Below are 23,947 nucleotides of genomic sequence, written 5' to 3' on the forward strand. Positions count from 1 at the left end.
AAAACAAAAACAGAAAGTTATTGCCACTTTTCATACTAGTCTTTCCTTAGCTTCATTTTACAGAACTTTGCCTCAAAAAATGCATCTTTAGAAACAGTACACTCAAGGCTGGTTAGAAACCTTATCTTTTACTTGCTGCTATATGTACAGCAAGGGAGGAGGATGACAGTAATACATGATGCAAAAAATGCAATATCCACCGTCTGTTGTTGTTTAAATATACTGAACATACTGAAAATATGTTGGGGGATGAGAAGAGCAGAGAGATGTTCTGCATGTAAACCCACTGCAATGCATCGCAATCAGCATGAATTCAATCTGACCGCAGACGCAGTTCTTTGTGAGGGAGCAAACTGCAAACTTTTCAATAGCCAGATTTTAGCCCTGAGGAGCTGAATGTTTGATACTCAAAGAATAGTTTCTGATTGGAGTAGCACTTGAAGTATCAAGACTTCAAACTGAAGCCAAGAAAACCATAAAAATAAAGTGACGGTGTTGTTGCCATCCTTTCTCCTTTCCTCTGGATTATCAATTTAGAAAAATAAATGAATAAATAAATAAAAGCGGGAAGGGCACTGACCTTCACCACTGAGGTCCAGGATTCTTTTGTGTGAATTTTCAGAGTTGGCGATGACAATGGAATATGGTCCTTTGTCCTTATCCACTGGTTCAATCACCTGGGAATCAGTCAAGCAACAAACTGCTTAGATTATGTGACCAACTACATTTTTACAGGTGTGTTTTGCCTTGACTCCAAAATGATCTGTTTATCTAATAGGTCATAATAATAATGAAGTTTCTGTTAAAACAAAAGAAGAAAACATGGTTCAGTTAGGTTAAAGAACTCCTCATGGTATTCACCTTAATATTCATTAGTGTCTCTTCAGAGGCAGTTTAAGGACTTTTTTAAACAACAATGTTTGGAAACAGTGCCTCTCTCTGAGGTGCTTTACGGTAATTAAATTACCCATTTCTTCTCCAACACGGAGGCATATAAAGAACACGTTCATACCTCCATTGTTGCCATAGCAGGGGTTCCTCCAATCACCGTCTTGTCACTGTGGGAGAGCTTAGTCTCACTGAAAAGTACAGAGGAGAGGATACATTAGCGCGGATGTGTAAAAAAGTAAAGTATGAGTAAAAAGTGAAACCCATTTCATATGTGAAGGTAAAGCTTATTTACAGAACTCCCTAATATTTGAAATGAACATTACGGAAGAAAGTGCCAATAGCAAACATTTTCTTTACATCTATTTTTCCCTCATTTCTTCTTTATTTTTGTTTCTTTCGCTATCTGTTTTTTTTTTCTTTTTCAAGTTAATCTCTAATTCTTTATCACACACGTTCCACATTTTCTCATCTCCAATGTAGGAAATTTGGTTTTAAATGCAGAAAACCTCTGTGTCTTCAATGAAAATATTAAGTGTGTTATATCTGCAACAAAGCAGGGAAATTAATGCAACAACCAAGGGTATGAAAACACTGATCAACAACCCCAACTTTGATGACATGGCTTTTCCTTTGTTGCTTTTTTGATTGTTTGTTTGTGTTTTCAGTCGTGACAGTTTATCTTGAGAAAAAAGTACCGGTAAAGATAATGGCGTTTTGGTCAACATGTTTTTTATAGGACTACTCCGATGTCTTTAATCATTTTTGTAACTACAAATTCGTCAGTAACTCATTTTTATGTTCTTTCTTCCCTTCTCATTGATATCTTCATATAGCATTAGTAGCAGGAGTGTCATTAGTCTTAAAAATCAAAAGCCTTACCCATGATACCAAGTGACATTCATCTCTGAGGTGTAATACTTCAAGTGACACTGTAGCTGAATGCCTGTTGCTGTGCACTTAATCACCAACTCTTGTGCACTGGCTCCTAAAGAAGGTGACAGAGCACATTTCAGATTAAATTCTAATACAAGTTTCCTACCAGGTTTCACAGTCTTACCCATGAAGGACACAGCATGCATACAGTACCCATCCCTCTAGCCACTAGTTATACATGCTTTACATGCATAACACGATTAATCTAGCAGAATCTGCTTCTGTTCTGGATATACAGTGATGTTGTCCGATTTTAGGCAGCAGAGTGTTTGTGTGTTGGATTCACTGCAACCATAAGAGGCTTCATTACTGTTTTATCTTTTTTTAAAGCCATGATCTCTGAAAGACTTTTTTTTATACTACACTATATCTGTGTGGAACTTTGCTCACTGCACATTACAAGTGAACAAGTGTGTCATCCACCTGGTCACATCACCATGGTTTCCCATTATCACAATAATGAACCCTGTTCTCCTCTGCAAGCACTGCTGTAACAGCTGCTGCAGAGCTGTCAAGTGAATGTCGCTTAAAATAGGAGTAAGATGCTCCTCCACACTGCCACTGTGACAGTGCAGTGGAATTTTAAAGTGATTTTACCTCATGATAGCAAGATGGCATTATGTTTTCTGCATGACAACTTCTGCCACCTCCTGAAAAGCATGTATGTGTGTGACAGAGGGATTTTAAAACAGGAACATCTCAGTCTGATGACGTGTCTCTTTAATCTTCTGCCAGTGTGGTGTAATTTTTTTTTCACAATAGATTATTTCAGCAAGATTTAATGGGTGTAAAATGATCCCAGTGATGTTTGGTGCTCTTTTTCTCATAGGCATATCTGCCCATGAGACAAATGATGTGCACATTCACCTCTGAGCATGTGCATAGGTGTGCATAGAGAGAAGATACCTACCAGCCAGTTGGTTGAGCTTGTTTAGGGCATCTTCAAAGACTAAAAGGGAGGCAGAGGGACATGGGTCAGTGAAGGAGTCAGAAAAGATACCACACTGCCCTCTAGAGGCTGCATTCAAACTCTAGTTGACAAGATTTCAACTGTATTTCTGCAGTTTTCTGGGCATTTGTCACTCCATGGTCACTGTCTCCCACACATTAGGCCTGCCTGACTTACTATCCTTGTTGCTTATACTAACATTTTTTTACACAACTTTCCTTAATGTTTTCTTCAATACTTGCCAACTCCTAACACATCGAATGAGTGATGATCTGAGGAGGACATGCATGAAGGCTTACTTCTGTTCTCAAAATATGAGCTTTGCATGAACTTTTTCTGCTAAGTTAAAATGTATCTTCTTCTCAGTTGATCCATGTAAGTGGTGTTAACTGTCACGCGGCGAGAATTATTGTCAGAGTAGATTTCTTCAATATGTTTTATTCAAAACTGTTTGTGCCATCTATTTTTAATGTGACTCACTATTTAACTTGCATCTCCAACTACTTTTTTGACACTGATGATTTTCATAGGCCATTTCACTGGAGGTTATCATTTGTACTTAGTAAGTGAACATGCCAGCTGCTTAGTCTGTAAATCACTTCTAATTGAAAGCAAATTATGCATGAAAGACATCCATACTTTTCCCACTGATGTCAATTTGGCTCATATCTTTTCCTCTGTCATCACTGATGGTGGCCTTATAAACGCCTGTTGTCTTCACTGAAAACTGGGAAAGAAACAGAGACACGGGGAGCACAGACTTATTCAATTGGAACATTTTATGAAAGCCTTTTTAAATATGTAAAAAAAAAAAAAAAAAAAACATCCTCAGGGATGTATTACACATCCAGGCAACCATAAGGTGAGCCCTGATTAAACAAACACTTAGCAGGTTCTTTGCTCATGCAATGCCTTTCCGGAAATTTTCACATCCCATTTTTACATAACCTTACATCTCACCTCGGTAGAAGAATAAATGTTGTAAAGTTAAACAATTTTATTAGGTAGCAAATTAATATACAAATCATACTTTGATTAAGTTTAACTATCACACTGCAGCGGGATTCTAAGGTATATGAAGACTTTACTATTGTCCATATACATGCAAAAACATGACTGAAAATGAGATATTTAAATAAGTCCCGTAAAAGTGTAAAAATGAAGCAAAGAAATGTAGAAGGTAAATAAAGAGAACCTTAAACTGATCACACATTAATTTTTCATCTTTAATGTAGGAAATTATGAACCATGTTTTCAAACCTGGTGTGAAAGTCAAAACACCTAAATCAAATTTAACTTCAGGTACTTTACCCAGATATACTGTCTTTAATTAATCATCAAATATGCTTTGTGTTGTTTGGTTGTTTTTGTAGAACATAAATAAAAAAAAGAGATTATATATGTGAAATTATTCTCAAGTACACTTAGCCTTCAGAAGATAAAGAATATTAATGTGTGCTTACCAGTTTAATTGGCAGTTTGCAGACTCCTGCTCCGAGGTCAGGCTTAACATCAGGGACAATCTCAGTGTCTTCTTTGTACCAGTGGAACTCAGATTCCTTCTTCAAGTTAGCAACCTTCAATGACAAAAATATCATTATTAAGATCTTCAAAATGATTTTCAACAGCAAGAATATGTCTGTGTGTGTGTTATAAAACATGATGGGTTTAATTATTAGTTTGAAGTATCTTCATGGTTGGTTTTTACCTATTTTCTCCTCCAACTCAGTAAAACTTGCAGTCTGCTCATTGGTGACCACAGATATTTACACATTTATTTTTTTGGCTAGGTAATGATAAACAAACTAAGTACAGATGATTTATATTTCTACCTAGTGTCTACTGTTTATGCCTGCTGAGCAGCATATTTTACAGCGTATTTACTCTCTCTCTAAAAATGTACTTATCTCATCTAAACTGACAAACACATTCAACAAAAATTAACTTAAGAATCTCAGAGGATATGATATAGCATTCTGATTTAAACGTCTCAATAAAATGTTTCCTTTTTTATAAAACCTGGACAAGTCAGACATATATGGTTCTTTCCACTCCAGTTATCATACACTTCACAAAATGTCTACTTACCTCTCCACAGGTAAGATACCCTTTTGTTTAGAATAAAAATATTAAGTAATTTTTAATTTGGCTGCTTACCTTGCACACCAATGTGACGGAACAGTCATCTCCAACCTGAAGTGACAGAAACTCACTGAAGTGGGGGCCTGTGGTAGAAAGAGACAATGCTGAATTTGACTGCAAGTTGCATTGTGCAACAATGACTTCTTAATACAAGCTACTATTGTACAATCTGAAAACATTTTTTCTAAAATCTGGTCTCTTTGTCACGCATCGCAACTTTTTGAGAAGGATCCATTTTGAGTTTTCAGATTCCACCTCCTAGCTAGAGCAGAGGTGTTCCACTTCTTTCATGTATGCTCACTGATTAGTTGTCTCCCAGGAAACATAGTGCTCTGCTGGTCTCAGGCTATGAAAAATAAAGCTTTAAAGTGGGTGAGGTTTTGTATTTCTTACCCTCTTTGACTCTGATGTACTCTCTCCTCTGGTAGTCAGCCTCTGCCAATGCTGCCTTGAAAGCTGTGGATATGGATAGGTGTAAACAGAAAATACTTATAGGATCAAAGTGAAACCCATAGTTGTTAAATTCTTTTTTTCAATCATTGGATTATCTGGCTAATGGTTTCCTGTGAATGGATCATTAACTTCAAACTTTTCCTTTTTTTTTTTATCTATCTACCTAATATATTTCATTAACTTATATGGGATCAGTAAATAGACAACCACATACATAAAGTGCTGCATATTCTGGCTTAGGTTTTCCAACACACCCAGTAATTACTGAATCTGTGAGGAAATTAAAGTCCTTAAAACTGTGGCATTAAAACTTACATAAAATGTTGTGCTAATGTGTGTTCTTTATGTGGCAAAACATTAGGTCTACATGAAATACAATATGGACAAACATTGAGAGCAGGCCACTCTTACCATCTCCAATCAAAACCAATGAGCTCTGTGCTTTGCCTCCACCATCTGTGATCTGGCAGGTAAATGTACCCTCATTGTCTTCTGTGAAATGGTCCAAGATGAATTCAATGATACCTGTAGAGATGTCATGACCCATCTTGTTGGGCTGAAGAAAAAGGAATTATATTGTTGAAAAGACACACACACCCTTTTTTTCTTTGTCTGTGGTGTTTATAAATACATATAAATATATATACATATATAATATATACATATATATATATATATATATATATATATATATATATATATATATATATATATATATATATATATATATATATATATATATATATATGTATATATATATATATATATATATATATATGTATATATATATATATATATATATATATATATATATATATATATATATATATATATATATATACAAATATATTTTAGATATATATATACCAATGTGACTGAACAGTTATATATACAATATAAAATACATACATATATATATATATATATATATATATATATATATATATATATATATATACACATAGTATATAGTATATAAGTATAGTATATATCAGTTCTATATATGTAGTCTAGGTATATTCACACTACAGTGTTTCTTACATCAGCTCCAGACAGTTCTTTGTTGTTTGCAAAGAATTTGTAGGTGACATTGGAGGAAATCCCTTCGGCCTGCAGCCAGAACCTCATTCTGCCTCTCTCCAAAATCTTATAGGCCAACTCAGATTTCAGTGGGATAACTAGAAGAGAGGCGAGGAGAAGAGGAAAGGAGAGGAGATGGTAGTTAGGCAAGTGATGCAAAAGCAGGTAAGATTTTTTGGATCAAATACAAAAGAAAATATGCCCCTAAAAGAATAGAAAAAAATCTGAGGGGTTCAAAAGCAGTCGGAAGAAGGCAAAAATGCAACATGAAAGCATGAAAGGGAGAGACAAGAATAAAGAAACTAGGCTAGGCAGATTAAGATGCAGCACAGCAGAAGTTAAGAAGACATGCTAAGAGGACAAAGAAGAAGATTATGAGTGATACCTACTTGGATGTCTGATATCATAGCTCAGTGCCAGCATCTTTTCTAACTCTGAAACACAGAGTGGATTTATTCATTTTCTGCTGTCATGCACACAAGAAAAAGCAATTCAAATATACATTATACTTATTATACTGGTGTAATTTTTTAACCATGCAAAGATGGAATACTTTAAGTACTAAGCCTAGAGTTGGAAAAGTGACTGCTTTAATTGCATTTAATGGCCAGATGAATGCACAAACACTTTAAAACTGGGGCAAATACATTCACAGGGAAGACACTGCATCAAGGCTGAGTGTTGCTCACAGTCTGTGAGAAGTAATTATTGAAGCCTTAGAGCCTGTGATGTACTGAAAAAAATGTAAAACTTGTAAACTTGGAGATCAAACACATATTGTGACTTACGGTGAAATATCTGAGAGTTGAATGTTAGAGAATCTGTGGAAGGTGCACTGAATAACACATTATAGCCTAGTAGCATAGCGGCGCAATAGAGGGGGTAAAAAAACATACTTTGAAACTTTCTGACAGGAAGTCTTTTGCCATGAAGACGCAGCGATAAAAAACACACACTGCCCCAAGCTTGGAGAAATAATGTGAGCAATGTGCTCAGATGTTATTCATCAGATGTGCAATGAAATTTTTCATTGCCTACATGCCACTGAGATCATTCCTAAGTACGGTCTCATTGCTTTCATCTTCATTGCATCCTACACAGCACTGCAGTTCTTCGATACACAGTTTCCTTTTGATATTTTTGCTCAAGTCTGTACTTTTGATGTGCTTGTCTGGATGTTGCTGTACAGCTACTCAAATTTTCATGATCAAGGAATAAAAGATATTTACATGCAATACAACAAAGAAAGAAAAAAAACCAAATATTTAACATAACTGAAAGTAGCAAATATGCTGATGAGAATGAACAAAGTAACATCACAAATTTTAACTGTGAAGTTTGCAGTTTCTCTTTTTCTGACTACATTTTCAAAGCCAGAGCTTGGCTGGGTGGTTAAGCACCAGTTACACCAACATTAGTGATGAATGAATCCCACCTTCAGCTGTGATTGTATGGCTGGATGACACCCCATCTGTGTTGGTGACAGAAACAGAGAAGGTTCCAATGTCTTCTTTATCTGGCTTTGTAAAGATCAGCTTAGAGCTGTGATGTAGAGACGGTTGAGGGTTAGTAAAATGAGACTTTAAAAATACAACATTTTACAGACAGTATGTGTAAAGTTGTGTTCTTGTGTGTGTCTTTAGTCTTACTGGCTGCCTTCAGTCTTAATCACTGTTCCTTTAGAGAAATCTGTGATTTCTTTATAATCCTTCTTCCAGATGAAGTGAGAGCCCTCGTTCATTTGGCAGGACTCAAATGACAGAACAATATCACCTGACTTCTCGTCTACCACACAAGCCACCTCCTGGGAACCTGTTATACACAAACACACAGAAGCAATTTACAAACTAAAACCTGTATGGTACAAATATATATTCAGATATGATGCCCCACTCGCTCTGGTTAATGGTTACCTGCCACAGCCTTGGCAATCACAGGATCAGAGGCCATTGATGCTTTGCCTACACCCGCAGCATTGACCCCACGCACTCTAAACACATAGCTTGCACCAGCCTCCAGACCTGTTACCTTGGAAACAACCAGATAATGAAAAAAGTGCTGAACACAGGAGCAGAACTGTAAATATTTAGAAATGTTGATTGAAAAGTCTTATTTCTAAGAGGTAAGATGGTGACCCTGTAAGGTTCCCTACCCTGCAGCCACATCCTAAAAAAGTTAGCACGTTGTGGAAAATGATAAGAAATGACAGCAGATATTTGAAATCCTATGTGTAATTTAAACGACACAACAAATGTTATACTGCAAAAGTTAGTCTAGCGATATATGCTCAATTTACATTTGATGCAAACAATACTTTGAAACTGTCTGAGGACAGAAGGAACATGCTGACATGAATCAAAGTATTTTTAAAAAGCCTAAGCCAGATTGTCTCACTCCTCTTTAGCTTGGAAAACAAAGTTTTCATGATTTCTCTATATATTGTCGTTTTTGTTAGACCACAGGAACGGTATTCCTTTCAACTGAATCCATTTTAAATGGCCTACAGCTCATAGAATGATGGACTTGGGAAAGTTTTGTGCTTAAGTGAATATCTTATTTGCATGGTCATTTTGATTTACATAAATGAATCCAAAGACAAATTATGTAAATAAGAAAATGTTTTCAGAAGTGTTTCTGAACCCAAGCAGCTGTATCCAGGAATCACGTCTGTTTTTGATTAAGCCACCTGATCATTTTTCTTTAGAATTTAATGCTGATTTTTTTTTTTTTTTTTTTTTTTAATGTAGCACCATGACATCTGTTTTAACATATGTACAGTGGTTTAGAAATATAATGCATAATGATAATAATAATAATAATAATAATAATAATAATAATAATAATAATAATAATAATGTTGTTATTGTTGTTGTTGTTATTATTATTATTTTTATCATTTTTTTAATTATAATTATTACTAGTATTATTAATAAATTTTCTTCTGCTTATCAGGGGTCCAGTCGTGGGTGAGCTGACTAAGCTCTTTCCCTTGTCACGTCTTCTAGCTTATCAGGGAGGATCTTGAGGAATTCCCAGGCCAGTTGAAAGATGTAGTGGGACATGCCCAGAACACCTCACTTAGGAGGTGTCAGGAAGCATTCGAACCAGATGTCAAAGCCACCTAAACTGGCTTCTCTTCCTGCAGAGGAGCAGTGGCTCTACTCTGAGCCCCTCCCAATGACCAAGCTTCTGCCTCTATCTCTAAAGCAGGCCAGCCTGCAGAGGAAACTCATTTCAGCCACATTCACAGTCTTGGTCAGTATCCACAGCTCGTGACCATAGCTCGTGAGACCTAAAGTTGACTGGTAAACTGAGAGCTTTGCCTTTTTCTTTTTTCTTAAATTTGCATTTAACACAAAATCTTGACTGGTATTAGCATATTTCTGAAACCTATGTGCTTGTAAAATGAATTTTTACAAGTCAACATCTACTTGTTTTTTGTTTTTTTTTTTCGTTTTTTTTTTTATTCATTCATGTATAATGTATTTCTGTTTTATGATCTTGTATGTCTCTTACATAAATCAGATTTGTTCAGTGACAACATTAATTCAATTAATCAGTCAACTTTTTAATGCACCTTAAATGTACCTTTGATTTTTCTTAGTTATTGAATAATTACTTACTTTACCCACTAGATGTCAGCATAGCGCAATTTAAAGTAACTGCAGCGTAGTGTTTTATAATGCAGTGTTCAGTACAATGGCCTTACCTGTTAAGTCCTTTATAAATGATATTAAGATAACTATTTTAAATAACATATTATCATCATCCAAAATAAATTCAGCCTAAAGACCCTATAGATCCTCTTACCTTTAAGAAGCGGTGACTGACGGCTGTTTTATTAGCTGTAGTCCATTCAGAGGTTCCCTTTTTAGCATACTCCACATGATAGCCTGTGATTGGTCCAGAACCAGCATAGACAGGCTTTTGCCATTCAACCACTAATGAATTGTCTCTCACTTCACAGAATGTGAGGTCATAGGCAGGGCCTATATGAAAGATAAGGAGAAGAATCATACATTCACTCATTGCATGACTGCCTGCCTTGATGTATTAGAAACCCATGTTTGATTGTTTATTTTAAAATTTTAACAGTGTCTTTAAACAGAAAACATTTACTAACCTGGCTCTGGCATAGTCCAAGCCTCACATGTAAAGTCTTCTGAATGTTTGGAAGCTGGTCCAAGGCCAGCCAGGTTGGCTCCATACACACGGAACTGATAGACCGCTCCTTCGGTCAAGCCTTCCACCTTTTATTGAAATATTACTATTTTACCAATGTCAATATCTTTAGTTGACCTAATATGCTGAGTTTTTAGGCTTAGTTTGAAAAACAGTGAATATAGTTAAAAACAGAAGTTTCATACCGTATAAAGTCTTTCTTTGACTGGTGGGATATGAACTTCCCTCCACATGGTTGTTCCACTTTTTCTTTTATCCACATAATATTCCTTGACGTTGGCACCTCCAGAGTGAAGAGGCTTCTTCCAGTTCAAAACCATTGAATGGCCATTACAGTTCAGCAGCGCAATGTCATAAGGAGCAGATGGGGGTGCTAAAAATACGTTTAGGAATATTTGTTAATTTAAACAATACAATATTTTTTTCAATAACAATCAGTAGCTGTGAGGAAATGCAGACAATGATTATGATCATATGAAATAGCAATCATAACTATGGCAATACTAACTCAGAGCAGCTCTGACACTTAGAGGAGAAGATTCCTGGGATTCATCACTAAGACCCAGCTCATTTATAGCCTGGACACGGAACACATATGTTTCTCCGGTGGTCAGGCCACTAACCACAAATCTGAAGAAAAATAATCATAAATGAGCATTGCTGTCACACCTTCTAGCCTTCAATAATATATATACATATATATATATATATATATATATATATATATATGTATATATATATATATATATATATATATATATATATATATATATATATATATATATATATATATATATATATATATATGTCATAACAATCTCATTTATCTGACTAAAAAAAACTTACTTAGTGTCCTTGTGAGGCTTGTGATTGGCAGAGGTCCAGTTTTTGGACCCCTTCACACACTGGTCAATGTAATAACCAATCAGATTGTTTGGTTCTTTTGGAGGAGCCCACTGGATGACAACAGAAGTGTCTGTTTCTCTTGTTGCAATCACCTGTCCGGGAGCAGATGGTACGCCTGAAGAAAAATAAGATAGAAAGAATGTAGCAAATGTAGCAAATGCAAAGAATTACAATAATCCCTTCCTGACTTGTCAGACCTTTAAGTGCCTGAGTCTCAATAGGTCCAGTTGGGTCTGATGGCTCACTGATTCCATACATATTAGCCGAAAGCACTCTGAACTTGTATTGTTTGCCTTCCGCCAAGTCAAAGACGGCGTAACGGGGAGAACGAATAGGGACCTGAGTGTTCACACGTTGCCATGCATTGCTGTCTGCCATGGCCTGTGGACAAAGACAATGGTTCATAAAATAACAACTTAAGAAGGAATACATTACCAAAAAGCTACTGTGAAAGTACTGGTGAGAGGTGTTCATTAAACTGGCCACAGTTTTTACCTTTTCTATGTAGTACCATATGGGAGCCTTGCTGAAATATGCCGGGGCTTTCCAGCTCAGAACAACATATGTCCTATCTGTTTCAGAAGCATAAATTCCTGAAGGGGCACCTGGGGGCTTTCCTTCAGCTACACAAAAAACAAGGACATATAATGGGATTATAAGAAAAATTATATTATGCGTAGTAATGAATATATACTGTATACATATATGAATTACGTTGAATGAATATCTCACCTTCCACATCATCATGGTAAGATACAACATCCACTTTCCCTCCAAGCTTTTTGGCTAGAAATGAATAAAGACGTCATAATTATCAGGTTGTTGGGTGGTAACACTGACACTTATGGACTCAAGATGACAGTTTGGTTAGATTATTCATACTCATCAACATTCATATGAAATTTATAAAGTAGAGACTGGTCATGAAACATTTAACAAACTTAACATGCTGAATTTTTACCATTGTTTATGATTGTTGTGAGTCTTTTTGTTTGTCTGGGTGATAGTTTACATACAATACATACATACTTTTTAATCTGAGGTTTAGGCTGACATGTTTTTAACATTTAGACAGTTTGGGCTTTGTACATGCAGAAGTAAAGATTGATATATTTACAGAATCTGAACAGGATGCTGAACAAACAGGTGTGGTGAGACACCAGAGATGAAAACAGTTGTCGGCTGCATGTGCAACAAGGAAAAGTCTATAAAATAAATGGTAACAACCTGGATGACACAAGAAAGTCAGTTTTGTTGACAAAGTTGTGACCAGTTGTTGTGCTCTGATTAACATGTGTCCCAGTGTTGTTCTGTCATCAACTCAGATCCAGTGAAGTTTTCTTTTTGTTTGTTTGTTTTTTTTTTAAGATTTTTGCTTGCTTTAATTTTTACTGCTCATTTTGCTCAAACAACATGTATTAAATAGATAACATAATTCCGTTTATTTAAACATCTGTTTTGGCTTATAAAATTATTAAATATATTTATTCATCAGACATTAATCAACATACACTACTACTAGAAAATGTTAAGGATATTCAATAGTCAGGTGGAACATACAGAAAAGTTCATTCCACACTTATATTCTATCATGAATTTATGATATTTAAGTAAAATTATACGATGGTAATTCCTTTAGTCCTGACAATTAGTTGAAACAAAAACTATCAACAGAGGTGAGTATACAACAATATATAAATGTCAACGTCTTTATAAATTGCCATGCATTCGGAACTGTCTCGGTCTGATGATGTCTGAATTTGAACAGTATAATGAAGAAGATTATTCAGATACAAGCTATAATTAAATCAGAACATTTTTTGTCAATTTATGGGCATTGAGAATGCTGCAGTTTGTGGCATGATTCATGAACATACTTGTTCCTATAAATTCATGTTTCACAGCCTTCTTTTAGGTTTTTTTTTTTGTTGTTGTTGTTGTTGTTGTTATTGTGGGTAATTATCTTCTCAGAGGACTGAGTACTTTAACGCTTAGAAGTTGTACACTTGCATTCAAAATTTTTGTGAAATTTAAATTAAGTGCATCTGTAAAGGTTATAGAACATTTTGACATCACTAAGCAAGCCAAATACCTCTTACTTTTTGTGAGTAGTGTAGCTGAGCATATGCTTCATATATCAAAATCATAGTATCAAATCATTATATGTAAAAAAAAAACAAAAAAAAAACATATAAGCTAAATAAACGGTACATTGGTGGAAGCAGGTTTCCATCCAGGCATTTGTAAAATTGCTGCATGTGCATTTAATGATTAGTAATGTCAAATTCATGACATGTGTATGAACTTATAATAAACACAAGTTTAAGCATTGATTTCCAAGACTGTAGCAGGTGGCAACACTTGTAAACCTTATTTGTAGTTGATGTAATAATCAAGCAGTTATTAATTAGTGCTGTTTTTGCACCAAAACAATTCTGCTTCTCTCGTGAGCTCGTTTTTAAACATTTTTAAAATAATCTTGAAGTAATAAAACTTGAGAGTTTATATGTAAATAGTAGCAAGGTTCCTCAAAACAAGCAGATAAAGCCTCTAGGACATTACATGTGTGTTGTTGATTGAATGGCAGTCATGCAGAACTGACACTGGGTATGTTCCAACCAGTTTCAGTTCATTGTATACGTGTGTTCATTGCTTCATTTTAGTGATGTGGCCTATTAGTTGAGCATATGGGTCAAAAGGAAACTGTGTGCGAGTATCTGGATGCTATCTGTCAAGCACTTAAACATCAGTTCCAAAGCTGGGTCTACCCTACAGAGAAACTACAGCAGCTGAAGCATTGCTATAGTTTGACATCATAGCTTTAAATCTAAACATGTCAAACCAACACGATCTGCATAAACTACAAGGACCCATTTATATGATGTTTAAATAAGGGGAGATATGATGTTTCTTTATAATAATGGAGTCAAACCCACCATGCAGTCTTTCAAACTCAGTGGGGTCCAGCGCAGCAATGGGATCAGACATTCGGGAAGGTTTGCTGATTCCATGGGAGTTGACAGCTCTGACTCTGAAGTAGTAGGAGTGTCCTTCAAACAGTCCAGACACTGGGTATTTACAGATCTTTATGGGGTGATCGTTGCATTGGCTCCAGTTTTCAGTTCCAACCTCACATCTGAATTTAAAAAGACAAGTAGAAAAGAGTTTAGGAAATGAAGAACTTAGAGAACTTGATGTAAACTTGGGGTTTGTTTAAAAAAAATCTGTCATAACAAATGTTTTGTTTTTGATATGTATTTGATATGATGATGACTTTGTCCCACTATATGATGTAAATTATTTGATAACCCTACTATATTCCCATATAACATCTGTTTGGATGCCATAGAACCAAACACTCATTTGTGGATTTGGATGTGGATGTGTATATGTGTAATGGTGCAAGGAACCTGGTTATTTCATATTAAATAAGAAACTTTGTCTGTGTACAATTGGCAGGGTCCACATCTGCAAATGCCATGTGCTGTATACATTTTTTTTACTTTCTTACTACTTTGATCACCTGTTTATTAAAACTATCCATTCAACCTTGCATCAGCAAAAATGCAGAAGTGACAACTTTCTGCTTCCTACTTTTCCACGTTAACCACACCCACCTCAAATGTTTGACCAATAACACATTACTTCTTCGAGTCACACAAGAAGCAAGTTCAGTTTGGCTGATGTGTCAAGAACAAGCCACAAAATGTCGTCAATCCCCTCATTTTGTTCTTGTGGCCTTAAGAACAGGAAAAAAGCTCTCACTTCTCCCAGATCACGTAACAGGCTTAACATGAAATGAATATCTCATTTATGGGTTTGCACAAAATTTGATGAAGTTCATCAATCTGAATCAGGTAGGTTGGAACAGCAAAACATCTAAAACATGCGGGACAGTGTGTCCTGACGATCTACACTGAGAAGCACTGTTGTAAGAGGCCCTTCCTACTTCACATAGTGATATAATGCTGTTCTTCATTTTTTTAAGTGATTGTACCCTTTTAAATTCAGTCCCTTCATTCTAAAGACGTGGCTCTTGGACAGAAATCTGTTGTGAGAATTGGCTCTTAGAGTCGGTTTGTTCATCAACAATGCATCACAACTGAGCCATGAGAGAGCTAAGCAGCAAAAGGAAAAGACTAAAATCCGTTTTTTCTGATTCACTACTGATTCATCTGGATTCACTTGAATCTGCCTCCCCTCCCGCCAGACCTTCAACCAGGTTATACCATTTTAATTTTTTTTTTTCTGGAGGATCAAGGTGGGACCTCCCCCTTCCTCAGGCTCCCAGGAACAGTCATTCTGCTTTCCTCCAGGCCTCACCAAAGGACAAAGCCTGGGGACTTCAACTTCCTTGTCTGTCATCTCCAATTCAGCCTGCTAGAAGCAGTCAGTTTCTGTTTTGTTTTGCAGCAGCAGTTCAAACCCTGAAATCTTCTCAGACAAAAGAAGTTTCCCTCCAATACAGCCACTTGATTAGCCTTATTGCTAACATCCCCAACCGAGAGGAAGCAACCAGCCTCCTGAACGCAACTGGACACAATTCGATCAAGCTTCACAAAGAATGCCTTCCCAGCTATCCGTCCTTTTCCTTAAGAACCATTTCCAAAGGATTGTGGTAACAAGGACACAAACTTGGCTTTAGAAGTAAGCATTAGCTTTACTCTATGGCTAATAAGGGGCCTCCAGCGTAATCCCTTTGTTCTGTTGTACCACATGTGTTGTTGCTAACAAATGCTGGCACATGGATACACACACAAAGAACCACATGTTCACAGGTCTCCATGACAACAGCAGTCCTCTTGAACAACGACGACAGCCATTGTGTGTCTTCCCCATGCACATGACAATGTCTCGATTTTGCCCCCATTTTTTATCACCTAAATTTGCACTAGCACCACATACCCACACACACACCCTTACAAACACAGACAGTCACCCTCACACCCAACACAGGTGTTTGCCTTTACTGTACAGTTACTAGCATTCATATAGTATGGTAGAGTTCAACCATAGCATTTATTAACTAAAGTATGATTGACTGATAATCATTGTGCTCTACTTTAATAATAAATGTATTGTTATATTTTTAAATGAAAACTTGTTGTGTGATCATTCTGTTTATGTATTGTGATTACGGCTGGCTGTGAAGGTTAGTCCTTGGATTCATAGCCTTCATTATCTGCTCTGTCTATGTCATATCTGTCTAAGACTGACACATACATACAAGACACATGTTCAAGTCTGGTCAGCACTCGGACAGCTGAGCTTCCAATCCCAGAAAGCCATGAGTTCTGGGATTTCTTCAGTTGTACCCCAGAGTTAATGTTTTACTAATGACTCTATTAAATATAAAATAAGTATTTAATATCAAATAAGTAAAGACATGCAATATTGAAGCAGCGTTACAAATTAGCTGGTTCTCGTTAGTTCTCTTCTCTCTACAAATGAAAAATCTTTTATTTGTACAGCTATCTAAGAAAACTTGATGTGATGACTCACAGTAATGAATTTGTCTTTTATGTTTCATAGTTTGTCTGTTTATATGTTTATATGTGAAACTCCTACTTGTCCACAAAGTATCCCAGGATTGGACCCTCTGTAGTTGTGTTGGGGGGTTTCCATGACACAATGACATAGTCTCTGTTGGCATCATGGATCTTGATGTCCATAGGAGCACCAGGTGCATTTGGAACTGGAGGAGGACCATCTATACAGGTAGCAATGTGGATAAATTTGATCAATTTTTGTGAGCAACAAGGTTTTACAACAGTTTCCATATTAGTAAAATGGCTGTTATATTTAATAATATCCATAAAATTGTTCAAATTGGCAAGCATTAAACTGGCAACGAGTCAGTGACAAGGAATTTAAAAATTCACACCTAAATTTGAATCATTGATCCTTTTTCTTAGATTAATTTAATCAGAAACTGCTATCTCACCTGCCACTGAGACAAATGCACTATGTTCTGCTGTTCCTCCTTTAGTGACCATGCGCAGTGTGTAACAGCCTTCATCATCTTTGTACAGAGTTGGGAGAGTCAGTTTGGTGAATCCTCTGCCAGTTTCAATCTTCACCCACTTGGAGTCAAACAGACGAGTGTCTAGAAATTTAAGCAAATCACACAAACATTAGAAATAATGTTGTCAATGTATAATTGTTAAAAATCAAATAATTTGTAAAGCTTGAATAGAGCAATTCTGCACAACCAATCATTCATATAGAGCAAATGAAACAATCACAGCCAACTCATGTCAGCCATTTTAACTGTTTTGGGTATAATAATGGGTAATAAAAATATTATCTGGATGATATTTTCTTATTCTCTCCTCCTATACTTCTAGTAGCCTGTAAGCTAACTTTGATGTGCTAGTCACCGTACAAATAATAGTAATTACAGCGTAAATACTATGTCATAAAATATGACTTCGTAGCATTTACCATCTCTATACCACTGTGCCTCTGGCTGTAGGTTGGCCAGGTTGGGGTTCAAGGTCATTGTTGCAGACAAAGAAACAGAGTCTCCTTCTGTAGCAAACACTGGGCCAAATTTCTCCACAAACGTAATGTCGATTTTAGTGTAATGGATCTTGGGAATCATGGCAGCTAGGAGACAAGAAGAAAGGCAGATATAGAGTGAGAGATGGACATTGAGTTTATTCAACAGACATTAAATTAGCAACATTACTCTTGTCAAATTTCGACAAAGTTGAAAATAATTTGGAAGTTACCCGTGTATGGCAACCATGCATATGGAGAAGACTCCTCCTCCTCCTTGTATCCTGTACATCCAAAGTAAATAACTAGATTAAATGAAGAAACACTACAAAGTCAACATTTAAATATTAAATGACTCTAAACCATGTTTCCACAACAACTGGTATCTTTTGCCGTGTTGTTTCCAGAACATTTAAAAATATTTTCAATACTTAGAATAATTGTTAACAAATAATCTTGAATTAAGAGTTAAAGTGAATGCTGTACATAAAGAAAATATGGTAACTTACGTTTTACAATAATAGATGCCTGAGTAGAGACCTGCCCGTGGTTGTTCACAGCTACAGCAGTGTACTGAGCGGTATCCTCAGTTGAACATCTGTCCATGAAAAAAGGAGCAAAGGTTTGAGGTTCAACATAGCACTCGGGTTGTCACACAGTGTTTGTCAAGAAATGACACATTAGAGAATGAACAACACTATTATTTTGGACGATATAGTAACATTTTCTTTTTTTTTTTTTAATCAAGCCATGTTTGTGTTTCGTCTTAAGACTGAAGTAAAAGATCCACTGCATAGCTGTGAGGATCTGCTCTGACTTGCAAAGTACATAAATAATTAGTTATTTGCTTCTACATGTAAAATCAATGCAACAAGTGAGCAATTATTGTCCCCATGAATGCCCCATGTTGCCGGGCATAATAAGCAGCAGATCATCCATCAAAATCACAAAGGACTTTACTATTTACGCATAAAACTCAACCAACATGTTTGATTCTGTTATTTAGGGAAGATATTTGTATTTGGTCCACAGCCCCCCTGTAACATGCAATTACTGCTCCAGCCATTCTCACCTTATATTTTTTGCAATGATTACAGAACTGTCAGTATATAACATTATAAATAAGACGTGGTTACTTTATCCATATTGTTAGATCTGTTCAAAAATGTTTCTTTTAAAGGCATGTTTCTGTGAATCTGCAAATCTATTCCACACATTCAAGAATGAATACGTCACTCAAGGAAAATGGTCACGTATCTAACAGTGTTATTAGTTTTAGACCACTCAGGAAGATGGGATCCATTCAAAGAGTGATGAGTGAAAGAATCCTGAAGTATCACATGGCACTGTGGTCAGCACTTGAACAGCTGAGCTTCCAGAGACTAGAGTGGGAGTTAGACTTGCTCTGCCTCTACTGTAAACACGCAGCTGGCAGCCTCATATTCAGCTGTTTCTGTACTTCTGTACTTGATCATAATTTTATATTGGTCCCTATAGACTTAAGAGCACAGATTTGTGTTTGGTGTTTGTTTTTAGCCCAGTGCCCAGCAATTTATTAAAGCACATTTTATTAAACAGACTTAGAAACCATGATGTTAAAACTCTGAAATGAATCAAACAAATTAATTCACCATGATTCCTTTTACCTGTAAAAAGGAGCAAGGAGCCCAGAGAACCACATTATCATGAAAAATGCTTATATGAGGCTTTTTTTAGGGTTGAAAACTAGAAACTAGAAACCTGCTGTAGAATATACTGTACCTTGGGATCTTCAAAGAATGGCTTCCACCCTTGACTTCAACCAGGTACCTTCCTGAGGACAAGTCCAGGATCACACCATCTTTGTACCTAAAGAAGAAGCCCCATAAAACAGCAGGTCACCCAACACCCAACATGTCCAACCATAATCAGAAATATTCTAAAGCAACTCTCTTAATTTACTCTCATATTACCATTTATCTTAAAGAAAAACAAAAAGATTTGAACTGAAAGATTCCTTGTCATTGCTAACATTCCCGTGATAGATTAACATTGCTTACTTACCATTTTACAACTGGCATGGGGAAGCCCTCAACAGTACAGAAGAGCTTGATTGGAGTGTTTTCAAACACAGTGTGGGATCTAAGCCTGACCAGGAACTGTGGTCCCCGGATCATGGGCTCCTCCCGCACATACTTTTCCACCATCTTTGCTTTGATCTACACAAGAAAACAGGATAGCTGTTAATGCTGAGTAACCTGATGACATCAGTCATTTTGTTTCGCACATTACTACATTGCCTTCAGCCTTCATACTACATTCCACCAGGTCTAAATGCATGAATGTTAAAAGAAGCCCTTTGTGACATCTAAAAGCACCTAACTGTTATTGCATAAATATGAAGTTAAATGCAAGTCATTACAGTCCTTCTTCACTCAGTGTTAATAAGCAAATTTCCATAAAAAAGACTGCACATATTCTTACCACTTCCTCGATTTGAACTCGAGTTTTGTGCTCATATCTTTCCTCCATAGCCTCAGAGCTAAAGACAAACATTATGTCAGTTTCACTAATAATTTCTGTGAGTAACGTACCACTGTTTCCTTGGCAACAGGTTAGTGCAAAAATCAAATTAATAAGCACCGAGTGCAGCTCATGTTGACAGCAACATTCTGCATTTATCTGCCAGCAAAGCATCTCTAGAGTGGTGATGTGTGCGAGTTTCCTTTTATCTTTCTGCATGTACTCTGTGACAAAGCGCATGTGTTGATCAATTAAATTTGGCCTACACTTATTTATCTAATTAGTATGTTGCACTAGCAAACTTTTCAGGTCAGCTCAATGTCGTCTGCCAAACACAGGCAGTGAAATTTGCATCTTCAAAACTTGCACGGTGCTGTCTGAAAGGTTTGCTGCTCTCCTCCAACTGGGTATCCAAGATGAATGATAAAGTGGCACTGTAGAGGCTGTGTGTGTTTCCTCTGTATGAGTGAATAACCTCTTTTTCCAAAGGTTTCTTTTCTCAGACAAATCCTTGTTCAGGTCTGTATTTAGTCTCTTACATAGCAAAGCATACATTTCTAATTACCATTTATGGACCTCCTGACAAATCCAGACATCAACTGATTGAATTTGGAGTTTGAAAGATAAATATGACATAGAATAATGACTAATCACAACAATCTATTTTCTCATACTTCTTATTTTCCTTCCTGTCGTGGCGTAACACCTGCTAATAAAGAACTTCAAGCGCTGCACAAGATGCAGCTCAGAGCTGCAATCTGGGAAAGATCCATCCAGTCTGAGCATGTCTTTTAGCACTGGTATCTATAAAGCATTCGAGCAATAGCAAACATCACCAACACCACCAGATGTCCTCTTCCAAAAACTGGTGAGACTGGACCAGAAGGAAAGATGTAACATACAGGGAGAAGAAACGGCCACCCTAGACCAAAATATTAATAAGCAAATGGCATGTTGGGATACTTCTGGTCACACAGTCTAAAATGCAACTGGGTATTACATTTTTATATTAATATTCTGCAAATCAACCAGTCTGTTTGTCGTTAATTCAGGAAACATACAAAAACTTACACTTCACTTATACCCAAGTTTAAACAAAAAATTTGAAAATCAGTAAAGGAATAAGATCTATAGGAGCAGAAGCACAAATATTGTTTTTGCAAAACAAAGCCAACATTTGCTGCTGAAAGCTTGGATCAACTCATGAAGTAGCCTTTATTTTGTTTGTTTGCTGCATATTAGCAAACATGCAAAAGAAATAAGAAGAAATGAACAATTGTAGAGACAACCTTGAAAGACTTCTTTTAAACTAAACAGTTGTCGAGAACCTGACTGTATACATAAATGAACATACACACTGACATGAAGAAGATTTGCCCATTGGTGTTGGAAAAGGTAACTGTGAAAATTTCAGTGGGTTGATTCTCATTTTTATTATTATTAAAAAAAAAAATAACACAGACTACATGAAACAAAAATCAAGCAAATCAAGCCCACATTGGAGAAATTATTCTTGAAAGACTGTCAAAAGATCCCTTTATTTGTTTCTCTTCATGTATTCTGTCATCTCCGGGAAGCCCAGAACTGAACTCCTGCCATAAAGTTATATTGACTCTGCATCTACTTTTGAGGAAATATGTGTTGAAACAAAATTTAGCAAGCTTGAAGCTATTAGCATTAATTTTAACCATAGTTATTTTTGCAGGTAGCGGTGAATACTGCTGGATTAGCATGTTTATTGTGAGCAACGTCACAATGCTCTTGCAATTTTATAGTAACATATATATAAATTTATAGTACTTATATTAGTAATGATATAGTGATTATTATTAGTGCTGTATTAGCTTAGCACCTTCATTATTAGCATGGGTCTCTTGTACCTGCTGTATTCTTTAACCACATATTTGCTCTGCTTGTGGTGGAATTCATGGTTGTAAGTTCCAGGTTTGATCCTTGCTGACATGATGACTGTTGACACAGACCTGTTGGACAAGCAACACATATAACACACAGACTGACACAATAACTAAATTACATTGGCAGTTTGGACCAGGAAACTATAACACAGACAGACAAATGGCACACATTCAAGGCAAATGTTGAGGAGTGCTCATCTAGTTGCTTAGAGTCTGACATTATGTTAGCATAGTTTTCCAGAAGATGATCCATTATTAATAACAATGGTAAAGTTGTTTGAGAGTTTAGAAGATGGTCAATTTTCAAGTCATATTGAGTCACCAAAGTGCTTTTTATGCAAGCCACAATTACCCATTCAGACACAGGTCCATGCAAAGCTTTTTTATTCTACATATTGAGCAATGCTGCCATTATGAATTAGAAATCCTGGTGGACCAAAAGATTTTTATTGTAGGGATTTATTATAAAGGGCACAACTACAGAAAACGGAAAGCATGTTGATGGAAATGTGTGTTTTACATGATAAAAAAAAGTGATTGCTACTCTGGATAAGAACTGAAAAAATAAAAAATATGACTCAAAAGCAATAGAATTTTGCAAGAAGAGTGTGTAAGCGCCAGGGAGCCATTGACAGCCCTTCTGATACCTGTAAAAGGACAATAAGGAACAAGAGCCTTGTTTTGTAAAGCCTGGCCTTTGTCAAATAAACTCAGCTTAAGTGGAAATATGGATATTGAATTTGTCACATTTTCAAACTTGCTGCATGTCATTTAAATCAAGAAAAATACTTTATGTCAGAGATGTTTTGTTGTATTTATTATTAATGTTCAATCCTGCTAAGAGAAAAAAAATGCAATAAACATTTTCTTTATTAGAAATACTCTCTTTTTACTTTGTATGACTTTCCCTTGTAGTAACTAATCTTATTACAACTCACCTTTTTAAACTGAATTAGCATATCAAATTTAAAGTTATCACAGAATGGGCACTTCTAAGTTTTGACTAATAAGTGTCATGTTTTTATTTGGAGCCAACGCTTAGCTTCACTGAACACTGCAAAAAACCAAATAGTTTGAGCAAAATGTTGACCACAAACAAGGGTGTTGCATCATTCATTCATGTGAGGAGCTTCTTCAATTCTGTACTGAACTGAAGGAGCCCTTCAAATGAAAGTGAAATGTCTTCATTAATAAAAAAAAAAAATTTAAAAAAAGCCTTTATACAAGCTGCCAAGAATAATATGACCGGGATGACTGACAAGTTATACTTGTTACGTATAACATATGGTTAGGTCCATCCTTTATATACAGTCTATGGTGTTTATTTACCCTCTACAAAAAGAATCGGCCTTCTGGAATTTGAGCACATGGGACTTGCAACACTTCCACACACACAAATAAACACAAATACAGCATATGGCAGTTTTATGGCCACAAGGAAGGTCACAGTGATTTAAAGACACCAGCAACAAAGGCACGTGTACATAGATAT

At 36.1% G+C, this 23,947-nt stretch overlaps 1 protein-coding gene across 1 annotated transcript in view; it reads right to left on the reverse strand.

Moving 5' to 3' along the window:
- Positions 1–23,947, reverse strand: part of myom2b (myomesin 2b) — a 35,608-nt gene that overhangs the window by 9,761 nt on the left and 1,900 nt on the right. Inside the window, exons 2-33 of the mRNA XM_079239507.1 lie at positions 22,420–22,521; positions 20,501–20,558; positions 20,081–20,235; positions 19,799–19,885; positions 18,547–18,635; positions 18,271–18,321; positions 17,981–18,145; positions 17,481–17,642; positions 17,105–17,246; positions 14,473–14,672; positions 12,269–12,322; positions 12,032–12,159; positions 11,734–11,917; positions 11,477–11,651; positions 11,139–11,260; positions 10,816–11,003; positions 10,572–10,698; positions 10,259–10,437; positions 8,362–8,476; positions 8,098–8,260; positions 7,884–7,990; positions 6,838–6,882; positions 6,410–6,546; positions 5,780–5,924; positions 5,309–5,371; positions 4,931–4,998; positions 4,237–4,350; positions 3,413–3,500; positions 2,735–2,773; positions 1,771–1,876; positions 1,013–1,079; positions 581–677 (exon numbers count right to left, since the gene is read on the reverse strand). Coding sequence (XP_079095633.1) covers positions 581–677; positions 1,013–1,079; positions 1,771–1,876; positions 2,735–2,773; positions 3,413–3,500; positions 4,237–4,350; positions 4,931–4,998; positions 5,309–5,371; positions 5,780–5,924; positions 6,410–6,546; positions 6,838–6,882; positions 7,884–7,990; positions 8,098–8,260; positions 8,362–8,476; positions 10,259–10,437; positions 10,572–10,698; positions 10,816–11,003; positions 11,139–11,260; positions 11,477–11,651; positions 11,734–11,917; positions 12,032–12,159; positions 12,269–12,322; positions 14,473–14,672; positions 17,105–17,246; positions 17,481–17,642; positions 17,981–18,145; positions 18,271–18,321; positions 18,547–18,635; positions 19,799–19,885; positions 20,081–20,235; positions 20,501–20,558; positions 22,420–22,502 — 3,703 coding nt within the window. The 5' untranslated portion in view covers positions 22,503–22,521. The remainder of the gene's footprint in view (positions 1–580; positions 678–1,012; positions 1,080–1,770; positions 1,877–2,734; positions 2,774–3,412; positions 3,501–4,236; positions 4,351–4,930; positions 4,999–5,308; positions 5,372–5,779; positions 5,925–6,409; positions 6,547–6,837; positions 6,883–7,883; positions 7,991–8,097; positions 8,261–8,361; positions 8,477–10,258; positions 10,438–10,571; positions 10,699–10,815; positions 11,004–11,138; positions 11,261–11,476; positions 11,652–11,733; positions 11,918–12,031; positions 12,160–12,268; positions 12,323–14,472; positions 14,673–17,104; positions 17,247–17,480; positions 17,643–17,980; positions 18,146–18,270; positions 18,322–18,546; positions 18,636–19,798; positions 19,886–20,080; positions 20,236–20,500; positions 20,559–22,419; positions 22,522–23,947) is intronic.

This window comes from Telmatherina bonti, assembly GCF_933228915.1.
Source record: "Telmatherina bonti genome assembly, chromosome: 1".
NCBI classification, from domain to species: Eukaryota; Metazoa; Chordata; class Actinopteri; order Atheriniformes; family Telmatherinidae; genus Telmatherina; species Telmatherina bonti.